The sequence below is a fragment of the Dothidotthia symphoricarpi genome, assembly GCF_010015815.1.
Source record: "Dothidotthia symphoricarpi CBS 119687 unplaced genomic scaffold P153scaffold_14, whole genome shotgun sequence".
Lineage (NCBI taxonomy): Eukaryota > Fungi > Ascomycota > Dothideomycetes > Pleosporales > Dothidotthiaceae > Dothidotthia > Dothidotthia symphoricarpi.
Window position 1 is genome coordinate 489,033 of NW_022985021.1, and position 18,890 is coordinate 507,922.

The following is an 18,890-nucleotide window of genomic DNA, read 5'->3' on the forward strand; positions in this document are numbered from 1 at the left end:
GATTGTTTTCTGGTGTTTCTGTTTCCTTCTTCCGTTTTTTTTTGTGGAGTGTGTTGCTCTGAATGATTCCCCCATTGGCGCAAAAAGAAATATACCAATTTGCTGCTTTGTGGACTTTTTGCGTCGTCTTGGTCTGTGTGTATGTGTGTGTATGTTGCGTTTTGCTTTTTCTTTCTGCTGCTGTGTTTTTGTTGTTGAGCTTCTGTCTGTTTTCTTGGGTTGTTGGGCTTGGGCGTAGGAGTGCTTGGTGGATCGATACCCCCCGCCCCCTCCGTGTCGGATCTTGGTGGGAGGATGGATGGATGGATGGATGATGTATGACATGGTAGATATGCGATGGAAATGCGATGGGATGGGATGGGATGGGGTGTAAAAGGGTTGTGCGTTTCTTCGCTCTCTGCCCTCGAGTGCGTCAATGATACATCTACTTATGAGGGTGACGTGGGAGTAAGAAACATTTTGTTTGGCAAACAACATAGGACATACACGATAGAGCAACAGAACGCATATATACCCATTGCCATTCTCAATTTGCTCTCTTGTAATCTAACCTGCCTTTTCAGAGCGCAATCGCCTGAGAGAATTGAAGTGACACTGCTCGATGCGGAGCGCGGCTTGGCATGCACGTGGGGTTGTTCGCGAACAGTGACGTCGGCGTTAATTTATCTAGATCCGAGCTCGAGCTTCCCCATCCATCCATCCATCGTCATCCTTGCGCCTTTCCAGCAATCGTCTACAATCAAAACTCAAAAACCATCTTCTCCTACGGAAGATTCTCCCTTTCTTATCTTCAATTTCCTGCTCATTCTTGCCAATGGCTTCCAGGCAATGCGTTCGCGCTTTGGCGCTCAGGCGTGCACCTGTTTTCGCCTCGAGAGTTGCGCCGGTTGTGGGTGGGCAGATTCGTTTGGCTAGTTCGCGGGGCGCGGCGAGGGGTGTGATTGGGGGTGTGAGGTGTGGGGTTGTGAGCTCGCGTGATGCGCAGCAGAAGAGGTGGGAGTCTGGTGCTGCGGGACAGAAGGGGAATACGGTGTATGAGTTTGAAGATGTGAGTTTTGCTCGTGTGATACTGAGGTGTTGAGTCGTATTGGAAGGGAATTAACACACAACCCAGGTCCTCAACATCCTCGAAACACCCTCCTCCTCCCGCCTCCTCATCGACGTCCGCGAACCACACGAATACGACGCGAATACTATCCCCACCGCCATCAACATCCCCGTCTCATCGCACCCGGATGCGCTACTCCTCGACGACGCGGCGTTTCTGGAGACGTTCAACTTCGCCAAACCTCCCCTCGGCAAAGAGGTAGTTTTCTTCTGCAAAGCGGGGGTCAGGAGCAGGGCTGCAGCGGGCTTGGCGAGACAGGCCGGGTATGTGAATGTGGGCGAGTATCCGGGGAGTTGGAATGACTGGCAGAAGAAGGGTGGGCCGGGGACAAAGTCGCCGCCGAGCCCTGGAGGGAGGGGCGAGCCGAAAGAGGGCGTTAGTGAGATGAAGCCGAGTGCGGAGGCGGAGAGTGGGGTCGAGGATTTGGGTGCTCAGGGGAGCCCGGATTATGCTGATGGTGGGATTACGAAGGGGAAGCAGTAGGTTGTGGACTGGGGGGAGTGTATGATGTGAGTGTATATATATAGGGAAGAGAATGAATCGATACTGTTTATTAGGGGTCGTTCATACCGTCGATACAGCGTTCAACAAAGGAGCAAAAGTAATGCCAGAAAAGGAACACACAAATCGAACAAAACTCACACTGAACATTACACTGAGCAGAGTAAGTCAACGAACACACCACCCACCCACGAACTTCCAACGCCCACCCCAACCTTCACCGATCCAAAGCCTGCGCCTGACACATCTGCCAGTACACACCCCGCCTCCTCAACAGCGACTGATGATCCCCCTGCTCCAGCACCCGTCCACTCCCCAGCACGAAAATGACATCCGCCTGCTGGATCGTCGCGAGACGGTGCGCTACGGCAAGGACTGTACATGTCCTCTGTCTGGATTGGCCATCTCCCTTTACCCCTTGTCCACCATCACCCTTCCCATCATTCATTCCACCCACCCCTTTCCCATCATCCATCCCACCATCCAACCCACCCACCCCCACCCCAGCAACCCTCTCAATAGCCCCCTGAACCAACTTCTCACTCTCAGAATCCAACGAGCTCGTCGCCTCATCCAGCAGCAAAAGCCGCGGCCGCCTCAACAACGCCCTCGCAAGCGCAACCCGCTGTCTCTGCCCGCCCGACAGACTAAGTCCCTTGGGCCCGAGCCGCGTGTTGTACCCCTCGGGCAGCGATGCGATGAAATCGTGGATTTGTGCGTCGCGACATGCGGCTTCGATATCTAGTCTACGTTTGTCATCATCACCGCCACCGCCACCGCCGCCGCCGTCGCCGTCGCCGTCGCCGTCGCCTTCGTCTCCTTCGTCGACGGAAAGCGCCACATTCGCCGCAATACTCCCATCATACAACGCGGACTCTTGACTCACGAGGCTGATTTGCGCACGGTGTGCGGATGGCGAGTGAGTGTTTATGGGCGTGTTGTCGAGCAGGATGGTGCCGGATGTGGGCTCGTAGAAGCGCTCTAGCAGCGAGATTAGGGTGGATTTTCCGCAGCCGGAGGAGCCTACTAGTGCGGCGAAGTGGCCGGCGGGGATGGAGAGGGTGAGGTTTGAGAGCACGGGGGTGGGGCGCGAGGCGTAGGTGAAGGATAGGTTGTGAATGGATATGCTGGGGCCGAGGGGGGAGGAATTGGGGATGAGGGGGTTGTTTGTGGGGGGAGGGGAAGGGATGCTTGGGGGGCGCATGCTGAGGATGCGGTTTGCTGCTCCGGTTGCTTGGGCCATATCTGCGTCCAGTGGTGAGAATGCGGTAAGACGTGGATATACGTGAGTGAACCGACTTACTAGGCGCAAAAGAAAACCACGTCCCCGCCGCCACAGCGCCCTGCACAACCGCCATATAAACAACGAAAAAGTCCACAAGCCCATACTCGCGCGCCGCAAGCAACGTCCCCCCATACCAAAACGTCAGCGCCATACACGCCAACTCCACACTATCACTCGCCGCAAACACAAGCGTGCTATACTTCGCACTCCCAAACGCCTGCCTAACATGCTGAGCAAGCAGCGCCTCGTACCGCGCCCCAATCGTGTCCTCCATAATCAGACTGAGCACGGTGCGGAACGCACCAACAGCCTCGGTGGCGAACTGACTGCTGTTCTCGAACACCTTGGCGTTCATGGCCTCGAAGCCTATCTCAAGCCGCATGCGGTAGTAGCCCGCGGTCAGGATGACGGGCAGCACGGAGAAGAGCCCGACGAGGGATAACTTCCATCCGTAGACGAAAGATAGGATCAGCGAACCGACCAGGTTCACGATGGCGATGAGTGCCAGGGACATCTCCGTCGACATCAGCTGCTGGATCTGCGTGGGGTCTGAGCTCAGTCTGGCAGTGAGGGAACCGGGGCTGTGCGCCGGGTCGTCGAAGAAGGGGATGCGTTTGCGGATCATGTTTACGAGGTATTCTTGTCGGTAGTGTCGTACTAGGTGCGTGGAGATCAGGTGTGTGGCTGTCCCTAGGATGTAGTATGATAGCCCGACGCCGGCGGTTTCGACGCCGAACATGGCCGCCCAGAAGTTCCCTTCACGGACGAGGCGGGGACCGGTGTATACGAATACTTGGATTACGTTGGCGAAGATGTAGGCTTGGAGGGGGTAGACTGCTCCTGCGCCGAGGATTCCTAGGGTCGCGAGTGTGTAGAGAAACCAGTGGTGGCGCTGTTCGGCGACGAGGCGGCCGACGCTGCGGAGTAAGCCTTTTTCTTTGTATGTTGTGTCGTTGTCGTCCGAGGAGGTGTGGTTCTGTGGCGAGGATTCTTGCGCCTTCGAGGTGGTGGATTGAGCTCTTTCTGTGGTTGGTTCTTCGCACTCGTCGTCTTCTTGGGCTTCTGTTGTGAGTTCTTGGGCTTGGACTAGGCTTCTATATACGCCTGCTTCTATCTGGGGGTTTGGTGTGGTTAGTGAAGATTATCGGTGTGAGTAAAGCAGGTTCAAAGAAAGGGGAGTAAATATCGACCAGGGAGTCCCTAGAAGTTCAAAACAGACACACCACAGCACCACATACCTGCAACAGCTCCTCATGCGTACCCTGCTCCACGCACTCACCCTGCCTCAACACAACAATCGCATCCGCCCTCCTAACAGTCGACAATCGATGCGCAATAACAATCGTAGTCCTCCCCCTCGCCACGCGATCAAGCGCCTTCTGCACAACCCTCTCCGTCCGAACATCAATCGCACTCGTAGCCTCATCCAGGATGAGAATCGGCGGCCTCTTGATAATACTCCGCGCAATAGCGATCCGCTGCCGCTGGCCCCCAGAGAGCCTGATTCCACTCTCCCCCACAAGCGTATCGTAGCCTTGCGGCAGTTTGCATATGAACTCGTCGGCGTACGCCTCGCGACACGCTTCCTCCACCATTGCGAGCTTCTGCGTTCTGGGCAGGTCCTCGTAGTGTGTTCCGCAGAGGCCGTAGGCGACGTTGTTGTAGAGCGTGTCGTTGAAGAGGAAGGGCTCTTGTTGTACCAGCCCGATTTGGGAGCGCCACCATTTCAGGTCGACGGTGCGTAGGTTGGTGGTTCCTGTGCGGATGCTGCCTGTGCAGGTGTTCGGTCCTAGGTCGGGCTCGGGTTCTTTCTTCTGGTTTGCGTTTTGGGGCTTTGCGGGCTTCTTGTGGTGGCTGGGCTTTGCAGTGTTATCATGATTTTTGTCCCCAGTTTTGGGCGTACCAGCTTTTCGAAATGCCCTGAACTTCCTAGGTTTCTCTTCCTCTTTAGCAAGCACATCAACAGGGACCTGGTCCCCTATCTGGTCTGTGATTTCCACCATCGCAGTTGTCCCCAGCAACTCATACCACCTCTGCACCAGGCCGACGATGGTGCTTTTGCCCGACCCAGAAGGGCCTACAATCGCCGTAACTTTGCCAGCACGAAGTGTCAGATTGAGCTTATCAAGGATCTGAACGTTAGGACGGCTGGGATACGAGAACGACACGTTCTCGAATACGATATCGGCATCAGCGCTGATGTCTGGCTCTTTCACACCAGATGTGTCTGGAACTGGGGCGTCGATGGTAGTGAATAGCTCAGTGGCTGCTGCGCCTGCTTTCGCAATGGCGATGATGGGAGCCACGAGCCGTCCGATGTTCATCACAGCCATCATGACGGAGAAGAGTACGCTGTGGGTGTGTGAGCCGAACGTCTCAGATAACAATAGTGGGCGATAACGGAATACTGGAGTACAAAACACACTGGATAGAGGAGCGGGAAGTAGACCAGGGAGCAGACTCACACGGTAATCACACCAACATCGGCAATCCGACCCTCGCTATACTGCTTGATCCCATACCAGAAAGTGAGGCCAAACGTCCCATACATAGCCATCATTGAAGGAGCAATCATGAGCCCAGTCAACGGTGCAGCTCTCTTCGAATTATCCATAGCCTAAACCATCAACCCATGAGTTAGCATGCCCAACCCCAACATATCCATTTCGTCGCGATTGAATCCCGTAAAACAAAAAACGTAAACTCACCTTCCCCAACATCCCCCGATGCAGCCTCGCCAACTTCCCCTCCGCCCCAAACGCCGTAACAATCCTCACAGACGCAAACATCTCAAACGCCATCGCGGACGCATCCTCCACATGCCTCTCCGTAACCTTATGAATGCGAATAAACGGCGGCAGCACCATACCATACACGACCAGAATAAATGGCAGCGCCGCCGACGCAACCAGCGTAAGCAGCCAGCTCTTCGTAAACGCCACGACATACAGGCCGATTGTGAAGGCGAGGGATTGGAATAGCATGGCTAGGTGCTGCGAGATGGCGAGCTGGATGGTGTTGGAGGATGTTGTTATGCGGGTGGAGACTTTGCCCGGGCTGATGGTGTCGATTAGGGGGATTGGCTGGGCGAAGAGGGCGCGCAGGTAGGCTAGGCGGAGGGCGGCGGAGATGCGGAGACCGCTGATGCGGATTGTGAGCTGTTTGGGGGTGGTTAGTGGGTGGAGTAGTTAAGGGGAGGGGGGGTGGTTCAGACCATGGCAATGTATGTCAGGACGAATTTGCCGATGAATAGGTAGACGATTAGGAGGGCTAGGCGGTTGATCTCTGCTTGGAACTCGTTCCGTGTTACTGTTGTTCCGGGGATGAAGTAGTTTGTGAAGTTGCCGACCAGTTGGCCTGGATGGTCAGTGAGGTTCGATGTATAGGCTGCGCTTGCAACACACCGAAGACGATGTTCATGAGTGGCATGGTAATGCCAGAGCCGATTGCCGTGAGGCAACACATTGCCATTAGGAAGTAATCCAAGTTCGTGCCATAGGAGAGCACGCGCTGCGGATCATCCATCAGCGATTGAGCAGTCAACGTCTATCCATGGCACTTACAAAGTAGTTAACCATATCTCCTTTCGAGGCTTTCTTCGTCTCGGTACCACCATGTTCTTTCTCCTCAACAGCTTCCGCCACACCATCTTTCCCCGTCACCGCATTCTCGACGACTTGCGCCTGTTGTGCAGCAACACCCGCCTCGACGCTAGCCACAGGGTGCTGTACTTTATCCTTACTAAACATGACTCTCAAAAACCGTGCAACATACAAAGAAACTAAAAGCTACTCAAGATCCGTCACAAGTCGAGTATTAAAGGCCAACAAAATGTTGGTGCCTAGAATCTATGGCGTTTCTCCCTGCATATTATGTGCAACCCCCAGTTTAGCAACAGGAAATTAGCAGCTCGCGTATATTTATCCGGAAGATTACACGAGTCGACATCTGGAGGATCGACTGCCTGGGTGTTGCGGTGCACAAAGGCGGGCCTCTCAGCGAGGTCGTACCGATCAGCCACCCCCTTGGCGTAAAGCGACGTCCATATCGAGCGAGGAAATGCGAGGTGACGAATATCGGAGAAGTGGCAATTTTTCTGCCTTTGTTTACCTGGATAGTTGGATTGAGATAGTTTACATATTAGATAGACAGGTGATGTAGTGCGCATCAAGGTTGCCGCTACCAACAAGATGAATACAAAGTGGGGCCTCCGATCTCGTGACCAGCCGTTACGCCGACTCTTACTCCCAACCACCACGCAGAGATTAGTACCAACTATTTGCTTACCGGGTCTTCCGGCTCTTTCGGGATAAGATGTTGGCCAAGGAAGATACAACACGATATAATACAATAGAACACAACACAACACGAATCGAGCATATCACTCAGATAGAGAATACCTCCTGTTAGGATACTAACTGACAGTGATTTTTGGAGTGGGTGTTATACATCTACACATTTACACATACAAGCATGAACTAACCTATCCCAACCCGCCCTGCCACTATAAGGTGACAGACCCACCCCCCATTTCCAAGCGTGACTTTTCCGCGCATCGCGCTATACAGTACATACAAGTACAAGTCCAAGCACCCTTGCAACACCACTCAACCACGCCCCTCCCACGCGCGTTCTCGCTTCAACAATCCCTAATCAACCCCATATGAAACACAATCCTCTTTACCCCCACCAACTCATTCACTTCCTCTCCCCCGCCTTAGATTTCTTCCCGCCATCCTCAGCCGTCGCATCACTTGCATCATGCGCCGCCTTGGGGACCAGGGTCTCGCTCTCACTCTCACTCACAGGCTGCTTCTTCTTCTTCTCCTTTGGTCTGTAGTTCTCCGGCACGAGGCCGAGTTCTCGTCTGTTTTCCTCGAGTTTCTCTGGTGAGTGTGGTTTGGAGGAGGGTTCGGGGGAGGTTTTAGCCTGGGCAGCGCGCTCGGAGGTTTGCTGTTTCCTGGTGGGGGCAGGCTGTTGGTCGGTGTGTGTCGCATCCGGCGCCGGAGATGTGGGTGTCATATCGACGTCGGGGGTCAAATCGTCGTCGTTGTCGTCGGCGGCATCCTCATCATCAGCGTCGGATTCGAGTTCCGAGCCGTAGACTTCAGGGTATTGGCGGAAGCAGTTTTGCATGACTCTGTCCGTATGTTAGCTGTGTTTCTTCTTCACTCCCCGCGATTTCCCCGTGCGAGAGACAAAAAAACGTACTTGAATTTGTCGATGCAGTCCATGCCCTTGGGCTCCTCCTCGGAAAACACAAAGCAGCTAAACGCCCCCTTGAACTCCTCGCCACACGGCCCAGTCGCCATGCCGCCCAGACACGGGCAGTCCCAGTTGATCTCGCCCGTCTCGGGGTTGAACGCGCCTTGCTGGCCAGCCTCCTCTTCCAGGCCTCCTAATCCGCCCTCAGACTTTTCCGTGGGTGCCGCCGAAGCTTCATCCTGTGTCTTTGCATTTGCAGCCTCCTCCTCTTCTTTTCGTCGCTGGGCATCCAATTGCGCCTTGACAGCTCTGCGCTTCTCGCGCTCTGCGGAAATAGACTCGATAGTGGGGAGCTCGGATTCTGGCGTGAGAGCGTGGGCGGGATCTACGTCGGCACGTTAGCTACGCCTATCCTTTGCATCACAACTCCCCCAAGCAAATGACGTACAGTCCTCCTCCTCCCTAAACAGGTCATTCGTATTATAGTAGTATATTATCGCTCCTGCAATACCCAGTCTTGCGAACAGACTCTTCCAGCTCCGCGACTTCTGGGCGGGAGGTGCTGTGCTGAGGAATCGGGTGGTGGGCCGGGGGACAATGGCACGCAGGGACGCTGGGCGCGCAATTAAGCGCGGAGCAGCGCGGAACATGATGGGGGGCAAGGAAACGAAAAGGAAAGAGCGAACGAAGAAAGTCGTAGCAGGCGTTTGACGGGATGATGCTAAAAAGTTGCCCAAGCGGACGGTGATGCTCGGAACCGATATGGAGATTTCTAAGCCGAATCGACAGGGATTGTTAGGTCACGTGGAATAGCCACGATCTTCACATGTTTATATATGTCATCCCTGCAGAACATCTAGGCCGTCAAAGCTTCATTTTTGGCGTACCAAGATGCAAAGGTAGATATGTCGTCTTGACGGGGTGCTAACAGATAGTACGGGTACACCTAGAGCTGCGGTTCCAGACGGGTATTATTGAAAAGCAGAGACCTTGTATGTACACGGAAGAAGACCTGCCATGCACTCGCATGCTAAACAGACCAACTCCAACCCCGCTAATCGTGTCGAAAATCATAGGCTTGCTGTCGTATGACCGTAAAGAACCAAACAAGACACCCCACAATTGCCCAAATCAGCCGACTGGCATTCTTTCGTGAAACCTTACTGCTTAATCAAAGAGTCATCGAGTTGAGAGTCGTGAGATGGTCGGAATCGAATGGAAGAGAGACAATAAATCCGGATGGAAACGTCTAGTTCTTCGGTGGGTAGCGCTTGAAGAAGTACCTGCAATCCAATCAGCAAGTCGACTTGTAAACCGAACTAGCTCGTGACTTACTGGCTAACAAAGTAGTCCCCGACGCCGAAAAGCCCGAGAACACCCGCCCAAGCTGCAACAACCTTGCCGGTCAGTTCTCCACGAGAGTGTTTCCTGTATGCGCCAATGCTGAGCAGAGTACCAATCACAGCCAGACCAACCGCATTGCTGACAACGACCGGGTTGTCGGAGTTCTTCTTCACCTTCTCCTTCGCAGATTCGGCCTTCTCTTTCGCAGCTTCGGCCTTCTCCTTTGTGGCCTCCTTCCTGGCGGCAGCTTTCTGCTTGATGTCCTTGGCGGTCTGTTTGATCTCCTCCTCACGCTCTATGCGCTCCTCCTGCGTATCGGTCTTGACGGATTGCTCCTCGTAGTCCGAAGGCACAGATGAGATGTGGGGGCTGTCGACATCGACAAGGGAGGAAACGCTGTCCTCGGTGTGCTCAACCTCTAGGGGAGCAGGGGCGCGACTACAATGTCGTTAGTAGCGACTCTTATGATGCGTGATGCTTGGCTCCAGGTAACAGTAGATGCTTGTTGCGGTAGGCTCGGAAGTAGACGTGGGACCGGCGATATGATTGTCCCAACACTAACACGCCACTCCCAAAATACAACATTTCGCATCAACGAGATCAATTGACTTACGCCTGTCATCTGTGAGTCAGTCATCTTTGGTGTGCGATTGACCGTACGTACCTCTTCAGGACTCTGTTTTGGGCCACTGGCAGCAACGGAAGCGTACGACATGATGATAGAGTTGGCGAGAGATGTCAAGGATGAGGGTTGCGGGGTAGTGGAGTGAAGTGTGAAGGTAGCGGTGATCTGATCGGCGGGTGTGGATGAGGGACGGGGAGCTTTGGCAGATAAAGGGCGATCGTCTGAACGCGAAACAGGGCTCTAGTATTACGTCAACCCTCGCTTAAGCGCGTGGCTGGCGGTAGGTGCTCCGCGATTTGCTATGCCAAGGATGGGAACAAGATGTCGCAGAGTAGTCTCTATGTGTGTGTGTGTATGTGAAGAAAGCGGTGCTTTGAGAAGAGATTCGTTGTTTTGAAGTCTAATTGATGTCGATGCTGGGGTACCTATAGAACTTGGCGCCGGATGCAATACTATCCCAAAACATCACCAAACATTGCACAATCACTAGAACAAAGCAGAGCACGGGCAGTTTGAGTTTCATTCAAAGCCGCATTACAAGCAGCCCTCAACGGCACGGTGACAACTTCTCCCTCCATCCATGCATATACGCCAATCATATGATACAAAACAGAGAAATCCAGAGAACAACTCGGGAGTATCTAGCTCATCAATATCACAAGGCTCAATGAATAAGCATCAAGAGTAAAGATCGCAAATTGGAGATGGGAAGAAGACAAAACCGCTCAACGTCTCGGGTCGTCGGATGCAGAACTATGCTCTGAAATCGAGAAATTGACTTTATGGATGCAATGTCGGTGGTGGAACGCGTGAGGTCACGATAGAAAACATATGGCTACAACCAGATCTGTTGAATCTAATCCTCGCCGAACACGGTCTTGTAGTTCTCCAAAAGAGCTTGAACAGCGATACGTTGTTGTGAAACGTCGGTGAGTTCGCGTTGAATATCCATAGGCCTCATGATGGTTGGAGCGAAAACGACAGCGAGGTTCAATGGGGTCATCTAAGTGTGTGTTAGCTGCGGATCTTGATATGTAAATAGGGCTACTCACCAAGTTGTCGCTGGCGCGCTGGATGACCCGTGACAAGTGGAACACCAAGAATTGAAGTGTGTCGCGATGAGCCTTGGGAATCTCGTTGACAGCGGCGATCAATGCCTTTATTTGTGCGTCATTATCCTCGAGTACTGTCGAGCAAATTAGTATGATGCATTCGAATTTCTTGTGGACGGGAACTTACGGCCTGCTTCTAGGAACTGGTCATATACGTCGAAAGTGATCAACGGCACGGGAAGTCTGCGGAAGTAGTTCTTCATGGCGGACGTAACTGCATGTATGTCCAAGTCGGGATCCGAAATGTCGTGCTCGTTGTCAGACTCGAAGCCGCTGCGAACCTGGTTGACTTGGGAAGTACCTCCACTCTTGCGGTAGACTCCTTCAACATCCATGCCTGAGCAATTGTTAGTAACAGTACCGCATCCAGCTGAGCATATGTACATACCTCGCAACTCAACCTCTTCGATGCACCGGCTGACAATCCTTGGAATCATCTGCTTCTCGAACTCGCACCGAGCGCTCAAGTCCGAACCAAAGAGGACAGTACTAGCGTCGGCGGCCACGTTGGTGCTGCTGTTGTTCTGCATCGCCGTTCTAAAGCGATCATTTGGTGGATACTGTCTACCTGGAGGGCCAGGTTTGCCAGCACCGAACCAGCCCTTTTGTGCTTGCTGGTCCTCTCTACTTCTGACAGAACTAGACATTGAAGCGAGGTCTGGTTGAGTGTGGACAGATCCGTATGGCGTCCCAATAACCTTGATGCTGTTATACTCGTCCGGCTTTGTTGATTCTGAACCAAATGCTCCTTTGAAGCCTTTGGTGACGTTGGTCTTGATTGCCTGGCCACCTTTCTTCCACGTGGAAAACTTGTTGGCCTTTCCTGGTTTCCTGATGTTAACAACCTGCGGCTGGGCCAGAGTAGCTTCACTGTCCGCCTCATGCAGATTTGAGAATGAATGATCGTGAGTGATACCGTGCGCGTCGACCGACAGTTCTGACTTGCCGCCCTTGTGTTGCACGTTGTATATGCCAAGTCCGTTTGCTGGGGGGTCGAAGTTCGGAGCACTCTTCTTGTTGGTTTGGTACGTCTTTTGTATGTTGTCCACGAGATCTCGGTACATGGCAGCCATTTTGGTGTTTTGAGCAGTGAGTGTCTCATATTCTTGGAACCCTTTGTCTTTCATCTGTATCAAGTTGGAGATCTCGTCGGTCAGCTCGGCCCTCTTGGTGATCAATTCTTCGATCTGATTTCCAAGTTGGTCTTTGAGCTTTTGCAAAGACGTCGCGAAGTCTTTGACGACATCTGATTTGAGCTGGTTGATGTCCATGGAGCTGTTGCCCTCTTTCGTCCGCTTGAGGTGATCGGTCATGATCTCCAATTCTCGAATGATCATTTCGCGTTGCGTGTCTAAGACCGCCATGGTGTTGCGCTTTTCTCTCAAGACAGTATTCGCCTGACGAATGTCCGCGGCGCTATTTAGAGATTCCTCAAGTCCGTTCTTGGCCGCTTCAAGTTCTGCAATCTTCTGTTGAGCACGGCGCAATTCGTTTCGCAAATTCACGCTTTCCTCCTTCGAGTCTGGCGAAGCAACCGTGGGGCTACTGATGTCTACAGAGCCATTGGTAGGCCACTTTTTGTGGCCTCGCGAGTTGACTGATCCACGATCGCTGAAACTGCGCCCATGCTTCGACACAGCATTAGAGACTCTTCGGAAAACGCCGTTGTCTTTGTCGTCTTTATTCTCTTGGCCACCGAGCAAACGCGCAAAGTCTTCATCCATAGAGAAGTCGCCCTGAGCGCTATAGCGTGGAAGGACACCTGGAGGGAAAACATCTCGCGAGCCTTCGCTATTTATGCTACTTGCAGTGTCAACATTCTTGGAAGATTGTGCTGCTGGTGGATGGGGTGGGGCGCGTGGCGATGTGTACGTGTCTGTAGTAGGCGGCGCAGGCCTTCCAGCAGAGCGAGCAGGAGGCACAGGAGTATCGGAATAGGACTTGGAAGAAAGGGATTCCAGAGGGCTACTGATACCTAGACCCGCATTGAGATTTGCTGTCGCTGCGGCTGCAGGCGATGTGCGCTCAAGAATTGTTGACGTGGGTGACAGCATGGACTTGTCACCTCTAGCGGGGGGCTTCTGTGATGAAGGATTGAGTGAGTCTCCGCGGGCAGGTCGCTCGACTCGCTGAGTAGAACTAAAGGAAGAACCTGACGTATCCGGCGAATCCTGCGTACCAGTGGGCGGAGAGGACGTGAAAGTCATCGGCTCCATAAGGGGACGACTTAGTCGGGCGGACATGTCCGTGGTGGGGGCATGCTGTTGCGGCTGGTGTGACGACTGGGGTGGAGTTATGGATTCTGAATTCCTGCGCTTCACCTCTGTCTTTTTGTTCTGTGGTACGTCCTGTAGCTTGAACGGATCCGATACTTGCGAGGGTACAGGGGAGGCATGCTGACTTCGAGACCGTTCCGTGCCAGAAGAAGCCTCAGCTGCGGCATCTTTCCGCTTCTTCAGCGTCTCCACTAGATTTTCAGATTGTTGTCTTCCCTTCTCTTGGTAGGCGATATGCGGGCTCGGCGGTCGCCGCTCTGTAGAAGCTGGTCGAGTGTTGTTCTCTTTCAGCTTTTCCCGGTGTTCCGCCGTCGGTCTGTTGAAGTAGTCGCGTCCGCTTCTTCTGTCGTTGCCTATTGATTGAGTGAGTGTCACTGGCCGATCGCCAAAATGTCTGCTCGACCTGCTGAGCGGTGATGGGCCGGGCGCAGGGTTAGGATCAAGGGCGAAGGGGAGCATAATGCCATCGTCAGCGGCGTCTGGGGTCTCGACGTGAGTGTTGGTTTTGCTGTAGGTCGTGGCTGGGAGGGTGAGATTGTCTGGTTCAAGGATATGGTCAGCACACTAACCTCCAGCTGAGCTGGTCAGGTGAAGCAGGGTACATACCTCTTCTGGTGAGATCACTCGCTGCTGGGGATGCATCGCGCCTGTAGCTGGAAGACGTGTCGCCCCTCCTTGGTTGGGGCAGCCTGGGAGAGGTGTTGGTGGTTGGAGGCTCCGAGTATATCTCTGAGGGCGTCTCCACATCTGGAGTAAAAGTGGTGCGCTGCTGGGGCTGGTCCTGGCCAGGCAATGCGGGCAGGGACTTGTCCACTTTTGGCGCCGCTGGGGCTGGTGGTTTCTTCGACTTCTTGCGCCGGCGAGCCATGAGCGACTCATGACAGGCCATGCAGAAGATGCCCTGCGAGGTGCGTGCATAGCGCAGGTTCTCGATCTTGCGCTTGCAGTTCCTGCATCTGAAGCAATTCGCGCAGAAGGCCTGGTCGCCCGTGAGGATGGCCAGGTCCTCGATCTTGTTGCCGCAGTGGTTGCAGCTGTAGGTGCAGTTGTTGCAGATCAGCGAGCCGTCGCCGAGGAGCAGCAGGTTCGCGTCCGAGTCGAGGAGCGTGCCGCACGTGTTGCAGCGGAAGCAGTCGATGTGCCATCGGTTTCCGGCTAGGCAGTGTCAGTGTGCTGCTCAGGACGCGCCCCATACATGACCAGCTGGGGGAGGCGCGGGGGACGCCATGCGTGTAGGGGGGAGTGCATACCGAGCTCAAAGGCCTTGCCCTCCTCGAGAATCTGGGCTCTAGTCAGCGGCTGCCGGGCCAGAAGTGTGCCAGCTGCCTACCTCGCCGCACCCCTTGCACGGATACACGACATCGTCCTGGTCCAGCGGCGACTCGGGGTAGGTGGGCGACTCCATGCTGCTGCTGCTGCGAGGTCGAGGTCAGGTCGACGTCGACGGCGACAGGCGAACGGGAGGGGTCCGGGGCGCGAGGGTGGAATTGGAGGGCGAGGGGACGGGCTCGGGCGCGCGCAGTGGTGAGCAGTCGTGGGCGGCGTCGACGAGGTGAAGTGCCAGATGGCGATTGGCAGCGACAGACGCGGTAGCCGTCGAGGGCAGACAGTCTGTTTGCGCAACGGGACCGTCGTCGGCCAGCTTCACTGCAGCAGGGGTTCCGCCCAGGGTAAATCAGCGGGCGGGGATCGGCGTGCCAGGACAAGTGCTGGAGACACGACACTAGAGGGCGTCGACAATTGTCACTGCAAGGCACTCGGCCGCGCCATGGACAAGCAGCACGCCAGCGTGCATCTGACCGCCTGAAACTGGCCAGCACTCCCGAGCAATCTGCTCCACACCGCACCACGCTCCAGCTGTCCCATGTGTGAAGGCCTGCCAATCAGCCCCTCTTCCCTCGCCTTGGCTGGCGAACGCCCAACCACCATCGCTAGCGGCCCGCATTCTGCATCGCTGCATCGCTGCACCCCAAAGAGGAAGTAGTACTCGAGCCTCATGTTTCTCGTGATACAAAGCCGCGACGCCTCCGCCAGCCCCTACACACACGACATACATGACATGAATGCAGGTACCCTACCCAAGCGGCAGTCCCACTCACCACCTGACAGCCGCTCGTCATCGTGTGATGCTGAACAACCCTCCCTTCTCGTCGTCAGCTCTCACCCACCAACGTAAGCTGTCTAAAATTATCGGGAGATTCAAGGGGCACTAACACATTCCCCGCGACGTCTCCAGTCATCTGTCAGGTGCTCGGTCGCACCGCAACGTCGTCTCACCTAGACGTCCCTGCATGGTTCATGAGAACCAAACATCCCATGCTAAACGTCTGGCTCCACGCGGCCGCGGTGATCCGACCACACTGCGGCTGCCACACGCGTCGTGCATACAATTTCTGACCAACTGCGCCTCATCTTACAGCTTCCTCTACATCAAACCCGCCAGGAACCTGGGACAAGGGATTCAGTAGAGGACCACGGATCTGTTTCATCGGCACCGAAACGTTGTCCGACGAATTGTGGGACCCGTTGCGACACCAGGGACTCGTCCGAAACACCCTGTATCACGAGGGCCACAACCACAGACCACGGGTATTTGCGGTATTGTCTTCTGTGAGGCCTCTTACTGCCATTCGAACATGATCATCATCACCCACTTCCCTGCTCAGTGTGAGCACTCTGGATGACACCAATCTCTTGGGAAGCTAACACATCATCTCGGTCCCAGACTCGGTCGTATCGTTGCCAGTCATCATGTTTGATTAACATGTCGAACTATCCTGACAATCGAGAAAGCCCTTGCATGTTTGCATGACAGTTTGGCCCACTTGAATTTTACATTATATCACTGAGCAAACGCCACCCTTGAATGGTTTGCTTCGGGTGTACAAGTATGATATCGTCGACACAACCGATAATCTAGACATTCCAACGTGTTTCCGGTATATCAACACCACTCACAAGATGGCTTGCTTGCACGCAGCTTTGCAATGGTAATACGTCTGAGATTCTGCAGTGTTCAGCTATGTCACGTTGCAACAGAACACGTTTGCCACATCTCGTGTTTGTGGTCTACGCTTCCAAACAATTATACACAGTCCGGCAAAATGGTCATCACGATTGTTGTCAAGTGTAGGACAGTAGCACTAATTTGTTGTTGCATCGCTTCTCAGCCTGAACACCCCATCCCGTTTCCTTTCATCTCGTCGAATCAGAGTATTGGAATTTCAGGCATGCTGGTTTCGATGTCTATCTCTTTTCTGCAGCAGGAAATGCTCCGTGACTCACTACCAGGCTGTTTCTCAGCAGAGTCAACATCACACCACCACTGTGCCTCTTTTTCTTGTCTTCATTTCAATCGTTCAAGCAGATTTTCTTACCCCTCATTACACACTTGACTTATACTGCTTTGGTTGCAGGGACATGCTAGGTTCAAAGCATACCGAATGAGCATTTTATGATGGTATTGCCTCTAATTCCTCGAATCATGGCTCGTCGGAGGCCGGGTTTGTGGGGCGTATGGAAAACGGATTGCCTCATATGCAGGGCAGCGGTACAGCTACCCCACTTCAACGGATGAACGTGGATATAGATGGACATGACTTCATATGTAGGAGCGGGGCAGGTAGTGAGGTATTTAAGACACATCCATCTTGAGCTCATCTGTCTCTCCTCCTTTCTCCCTCCATCTCGATTTGTTTCATTCCGACTATCAAATCTTCCTATCCGTACTGGACACTCTGCTCTGATATCGCCATGAGAAGATGTACTGACTGTTACACAGATACTACAACTCTTCAAGTATGGCACCCTCGATGCAAGACATGTTCTGCACGCGGGCGTTATCCTTAAGCCATCAAGGTACTTTCAATACTAAGTATACTGCATGGACCGGTGTTCGTTCCCAGCAGCCCTCTTCTCGCAACACCACGTCTTGTCCTCAAGAAGTAGTGCGTGCGAGGGGAGGATTGCTGGGTTCGTTCTGAGATTATACGGTTTCATAACTTGATCTGGATAATACCAGCGAAAGGACTCATGCTTGCTTCTCCCCCTTCCCACATTGAGCAGCCTTAACAGTTCACAGATCCCGATCCTTTGTGAAACATTGCCAACATGTCTCCTCCTGCTGCTACTTTTGAACTCCCTGTTGCTAGCAATGGCAATGGATTGAGCCTCAAGAAGGACCTCGCTGTCAAGCCGGCGTCCAAGGGCCAGGCCAAGACTCTCGCTGAGATGGAGAACAACTGGGAGGCGTTTACATTCGCTCCCATCCGCGAATCCCAGGTCTCGAGGGCTATGAGTATGTTAACTTTGGTCTACCACCCTCACTCGCGTACTCACATTGTCCAGCCCGCCGCTACTTCGATGACCTGAACAACTACGCCGAATCCGACATTGTCATTGTCGGCGCCGGATCTTGCGGTCTGTCTACCGCGTATGTCCTTGCCTCCAAGCGCCCCGACCTCAAGATCGCTATCATCGAAGCGGGCGTCGCCCCCGGTGGAGGTGCTTGGCTCGGCGGCCAGCTGTTCAGCGCCATGGTGATGCGCAAGCCCGCGCAGCTGTTCTTGAACGAGATCGGCGTGCCCTACGAGGAGGAGGGTGACTTTGTGGTCGTCAAGCACGCCGCGCTGTTCACGTCCACGCTTCTGAGCAAGGTGTTGCAGTTCCCCAACGTCAAGCTGTTCAACGCTACTACAGTTGAGGACCTCATCACTCGTCCTGCTCCCACAGCTACTGATCCCAACGCGGTCCGCATTGCGGGTGTGGTGACTAACTGGACGCTCGTTGCTATGCATCACGATGGTACGCCTCCCCCTACCTTCTTCTCCGTCCTACCCATCTAACTAACCCCCTCCCAGACCAATCCTGCATGGACCCCAACACCATCAACGCGCCTCTCGTCATCTCTACGACTGGCCACGACGGCCCCTTTGGCGCCTTCAGCGTCAAGCGCCTCGTGTCCATGCAGCAGATTGAGAAGCTCGGCGGCATGCGCGGTCTCGATATGCGCACTGCCGAAGACGCAATTGTCAAGCGCACGCGTGAGATTGTGCCGGGCCTGATTGTCGGCGGCATGGAGTTGAGCGAGGTTGATGGTGCGAACCGTATGGGTCCTACGTTTGGGGCTATGGTGTTGAGTGGTGTCAAGGCGGCGGAGGAGGCGGTTGGTGTTTGGGATGAGAGGAAGGCGCAGAACGATGATTAGGGTTGGCTGGCTTGATGACGGGCTTCATGTTGTCGGAGTAAATACAGTCACTCGTTTATTGTTTGGTCTTGTGGTTGCAATTGGACAGTGGTGTGAGGGGTTGTTGTAGACGCCTTGCACGTGTGTCTTGGAACATTCCATCGCAGGTGGAATGTTGATTGCATTCTGCAACAAATACAGCTATGATCCATGTCTTATGATGCCGAGCACGATCTAAAAGTAACCTTG

At 54.0% G+C, this 18,890-nt stretch overlaps 7 protein-coding genes across 7 annotated transcripts; 3 read left to right on the forward strand and 4 right to left on the reverse strand.

Moving 5' to 3' along the window:
• The first annotated feature begins 676 nt into the window (after positions 1-676).
• Positions 677-1,600, forward strand: P153DRAFT_368219 (Rhodanese-like protein). The gene is made up of 2 exons (XM_033668460.1): positions 677-1,048; positions 1,115-1,600. The coding sequence occupies exons 1-2, from the start codon at positions 815-817 to the stop codon at positions 1,589-1,591; spliced, it is 711 nt and encodes a 236-aa protein (XP_033522027.1). The 5' UTR covers positions 677-814; the 3' UTR covers positions 1,592-1,600.
• A 226-nt stretch (positions 1,601-1,826) lies between these two features.
• On the reverse strand, positions 1,827-7,029 carry P153DRAFT_343877 (leptomycin B resistance protein pmd1; the record flags this gene model as incomplete). The annotated part of the gene is made up of 9 exons (XM_033666026.1): positions 6,458-7,029; positions 6,299-6,404; positions 6,109-6,251; positions 5,603-6,052; positions 5,360-5,511; positions 4,133-5,246; positions 2,913-4,008; positions 2,106-2,854; positions 1,827-1,997 (listed from the first exon to the last, which is right to left on the reverse strand). The coding sequence occupies exons 1-9, from the start codon at positions 6,641-6,643 to the stop codon at positions 1,827-1,829; spliced, it is 4,167 nt and encodes a 1,388-aa protein (XP_033522028.1). The 5' UTR covers positions 6,644-7,029.
• A 563-nt stretch (positions 7,030-7,592) lies between these two features.
• Positions 7,593-8,749, reverse strand: P153DRAFT_295019 (uncharacterized protein; the record flags this gene model as incomplete). Its single annotated transcript, XM_033663996.1, has 3 exons — positions 7,593-8,034; positions 8,106-8,484; positions 8,548-8,749. 3 exons carry the CDS (start codon positions 8,747-8,749, stop codon positions 7,593-7,595), a joined length of 1,023 nt encoding a protein of 340 aa, XP_033522029.1.
• A 599-nt stretch (positions 8,750-9,348) lies between these two features.
• P153DRAFT_295253 (uncharacterized protein) lies at positions 9,349-10,158 on the reverse strand (the record flags this gene model as incomplete). The annotated part of the gene is made up of 4 exons (XM_033664016.1): positions 9,349-9,382; positions 9,435-9,881; positions 10,008-10,011; positions 10,104-10,158. 4 exons carry the CDS (start codon positions 10,156-10,158, stop codon positions 9,349-9,351), a joined length of 540 nt encoding a protein of 179 aa, XP_033522030.1.
• A 395-nt stretch (positions 10,159-10,553) lies between these two features.
• Positions 10,554-15,207, reverse strand: P153DRAFT_368221 (RhoGAP-domain-containing protein). The gene is made up of 7 exons (XM_033668461.1): positions 14,787-15,207; positions 14,707-14,737; positions 14,063-14,611; positions 11,569-13,995; positions 11,308-11,517; positions 11,121-11,254; positions 10,554-11,071 (listed from the first exon to the last, which is right to left on the reverse strand). Exons 1-7 carry the CDS (start codon positions 14,859-14,861, stop codon positions 10,925-10,927), a joined length of 3,573 nt encoding a protein of 1,190 aa, XP_033522031.1. The 5' UTR covers positions 14,862-15,207; the 3' UTR covers positions 10,554-10,924.
• A 333-nt stretch (positions 15,208-15,540) lies between these two features.
• On the forward strand, positions 15,541-15,864 carry P153DRAFT_368222 (uncharacterized protein). The gene is made up of 2 exons (XM_033668462.1): positions 15,541-15,628; positions 15,693-15,864. The coding sequence occupies exons 1-2, from the start codon at positions 15,583-15,585 to the stop codon at positions 15,851-15,853; spliced, it is 207 nt and encodes a 68-aa protein (XP_033522032.1). The 5' UTR covers positions 15,541-15,582; the 3' UTR covers positions 15,854-15,864.
• A 1,702-nt stretch (positions 15,865-17,566) lies between these two features.
• On the forward strand, positions 17,567-18,662 carry P153DRAFT_295066 (Thi4-domain-containing protein; the record flags this gene model as incomplete). Its single annotated transcript, XM_033664002.1, has 3 exons — positions 17,567-17,753; positions 17,804-18,259; positions 18,316-18,662. 3 exons carry the CDS (start codon positions 17,567-17,569, stop codon positions 18,660-18,662), a joined length of 990 nt encoding a protein of 329 aa, XP_033522033.1.
• Between the last annotated feature and the right edge of the window lie 228 nt (positions 18,663-18,890).

What these genes read in the sequence shown, in the direction of transcription:
- P153DRAFT_368219 (XM_033668460.1), top strand. Translation starts at nt 815, where the DNA reads ATGGCTTCCAGGCAATGCGTTCGCGCTTTGGCGCTCAGGCGTGCACCT. An exon ending in CGGTGTATGAGTTTGAAGAT is followed by an intron (nt 1,049 to 1,114) that starts GTGAGTTTTGCT and finishes CACACAACCCAG; the next exon opens with GTCCTCAACATCCTCGAAAC.
- P153DRAFT_368222 (XM_033668462.1), top strand. Translation starts at nt 15,583, where the DNA reads ATGCTGAACAACCCTCCCTTCTCGTCGTCAGCTCTCACCCACCAAC. An exon ending in GTCAGCTCTCACCCACCAAC is followed by an intron (nt 15,629 to 15,692) that starts GTAAGCTGTCTA and finishes CGACGTCTCCAG; the next exon opens with TCATCTGTCAGGTGCTCGGT.
- P153DRAFT_368221 (XM_033668461.1), bottom strand. Translation starts at nt 14,861, where the DNA reads ATGGAGTCGCCCACCTACCCCGAGTCGCCGCTGGACCAGGACGATGTC. An exon ending in CGTGCAAGGGGTGCGGCGAG is followed by an intron (nt 14,738 to 14,786) that starts GTAGGCAGCTGG and finishes ACTAGAGCCCAG; the next exon opens with ATTCTCGAGGAGGGCAAGGC. An exon ending in GAGTGATCTCACCAGAAGAG is followed by an intron (nt 13,996 to 14,062) that starts GTATGTACCCTG and finishes TCCTTGAACCAG; the next exon opens with ACAATCTCACCCTCCCAGCC.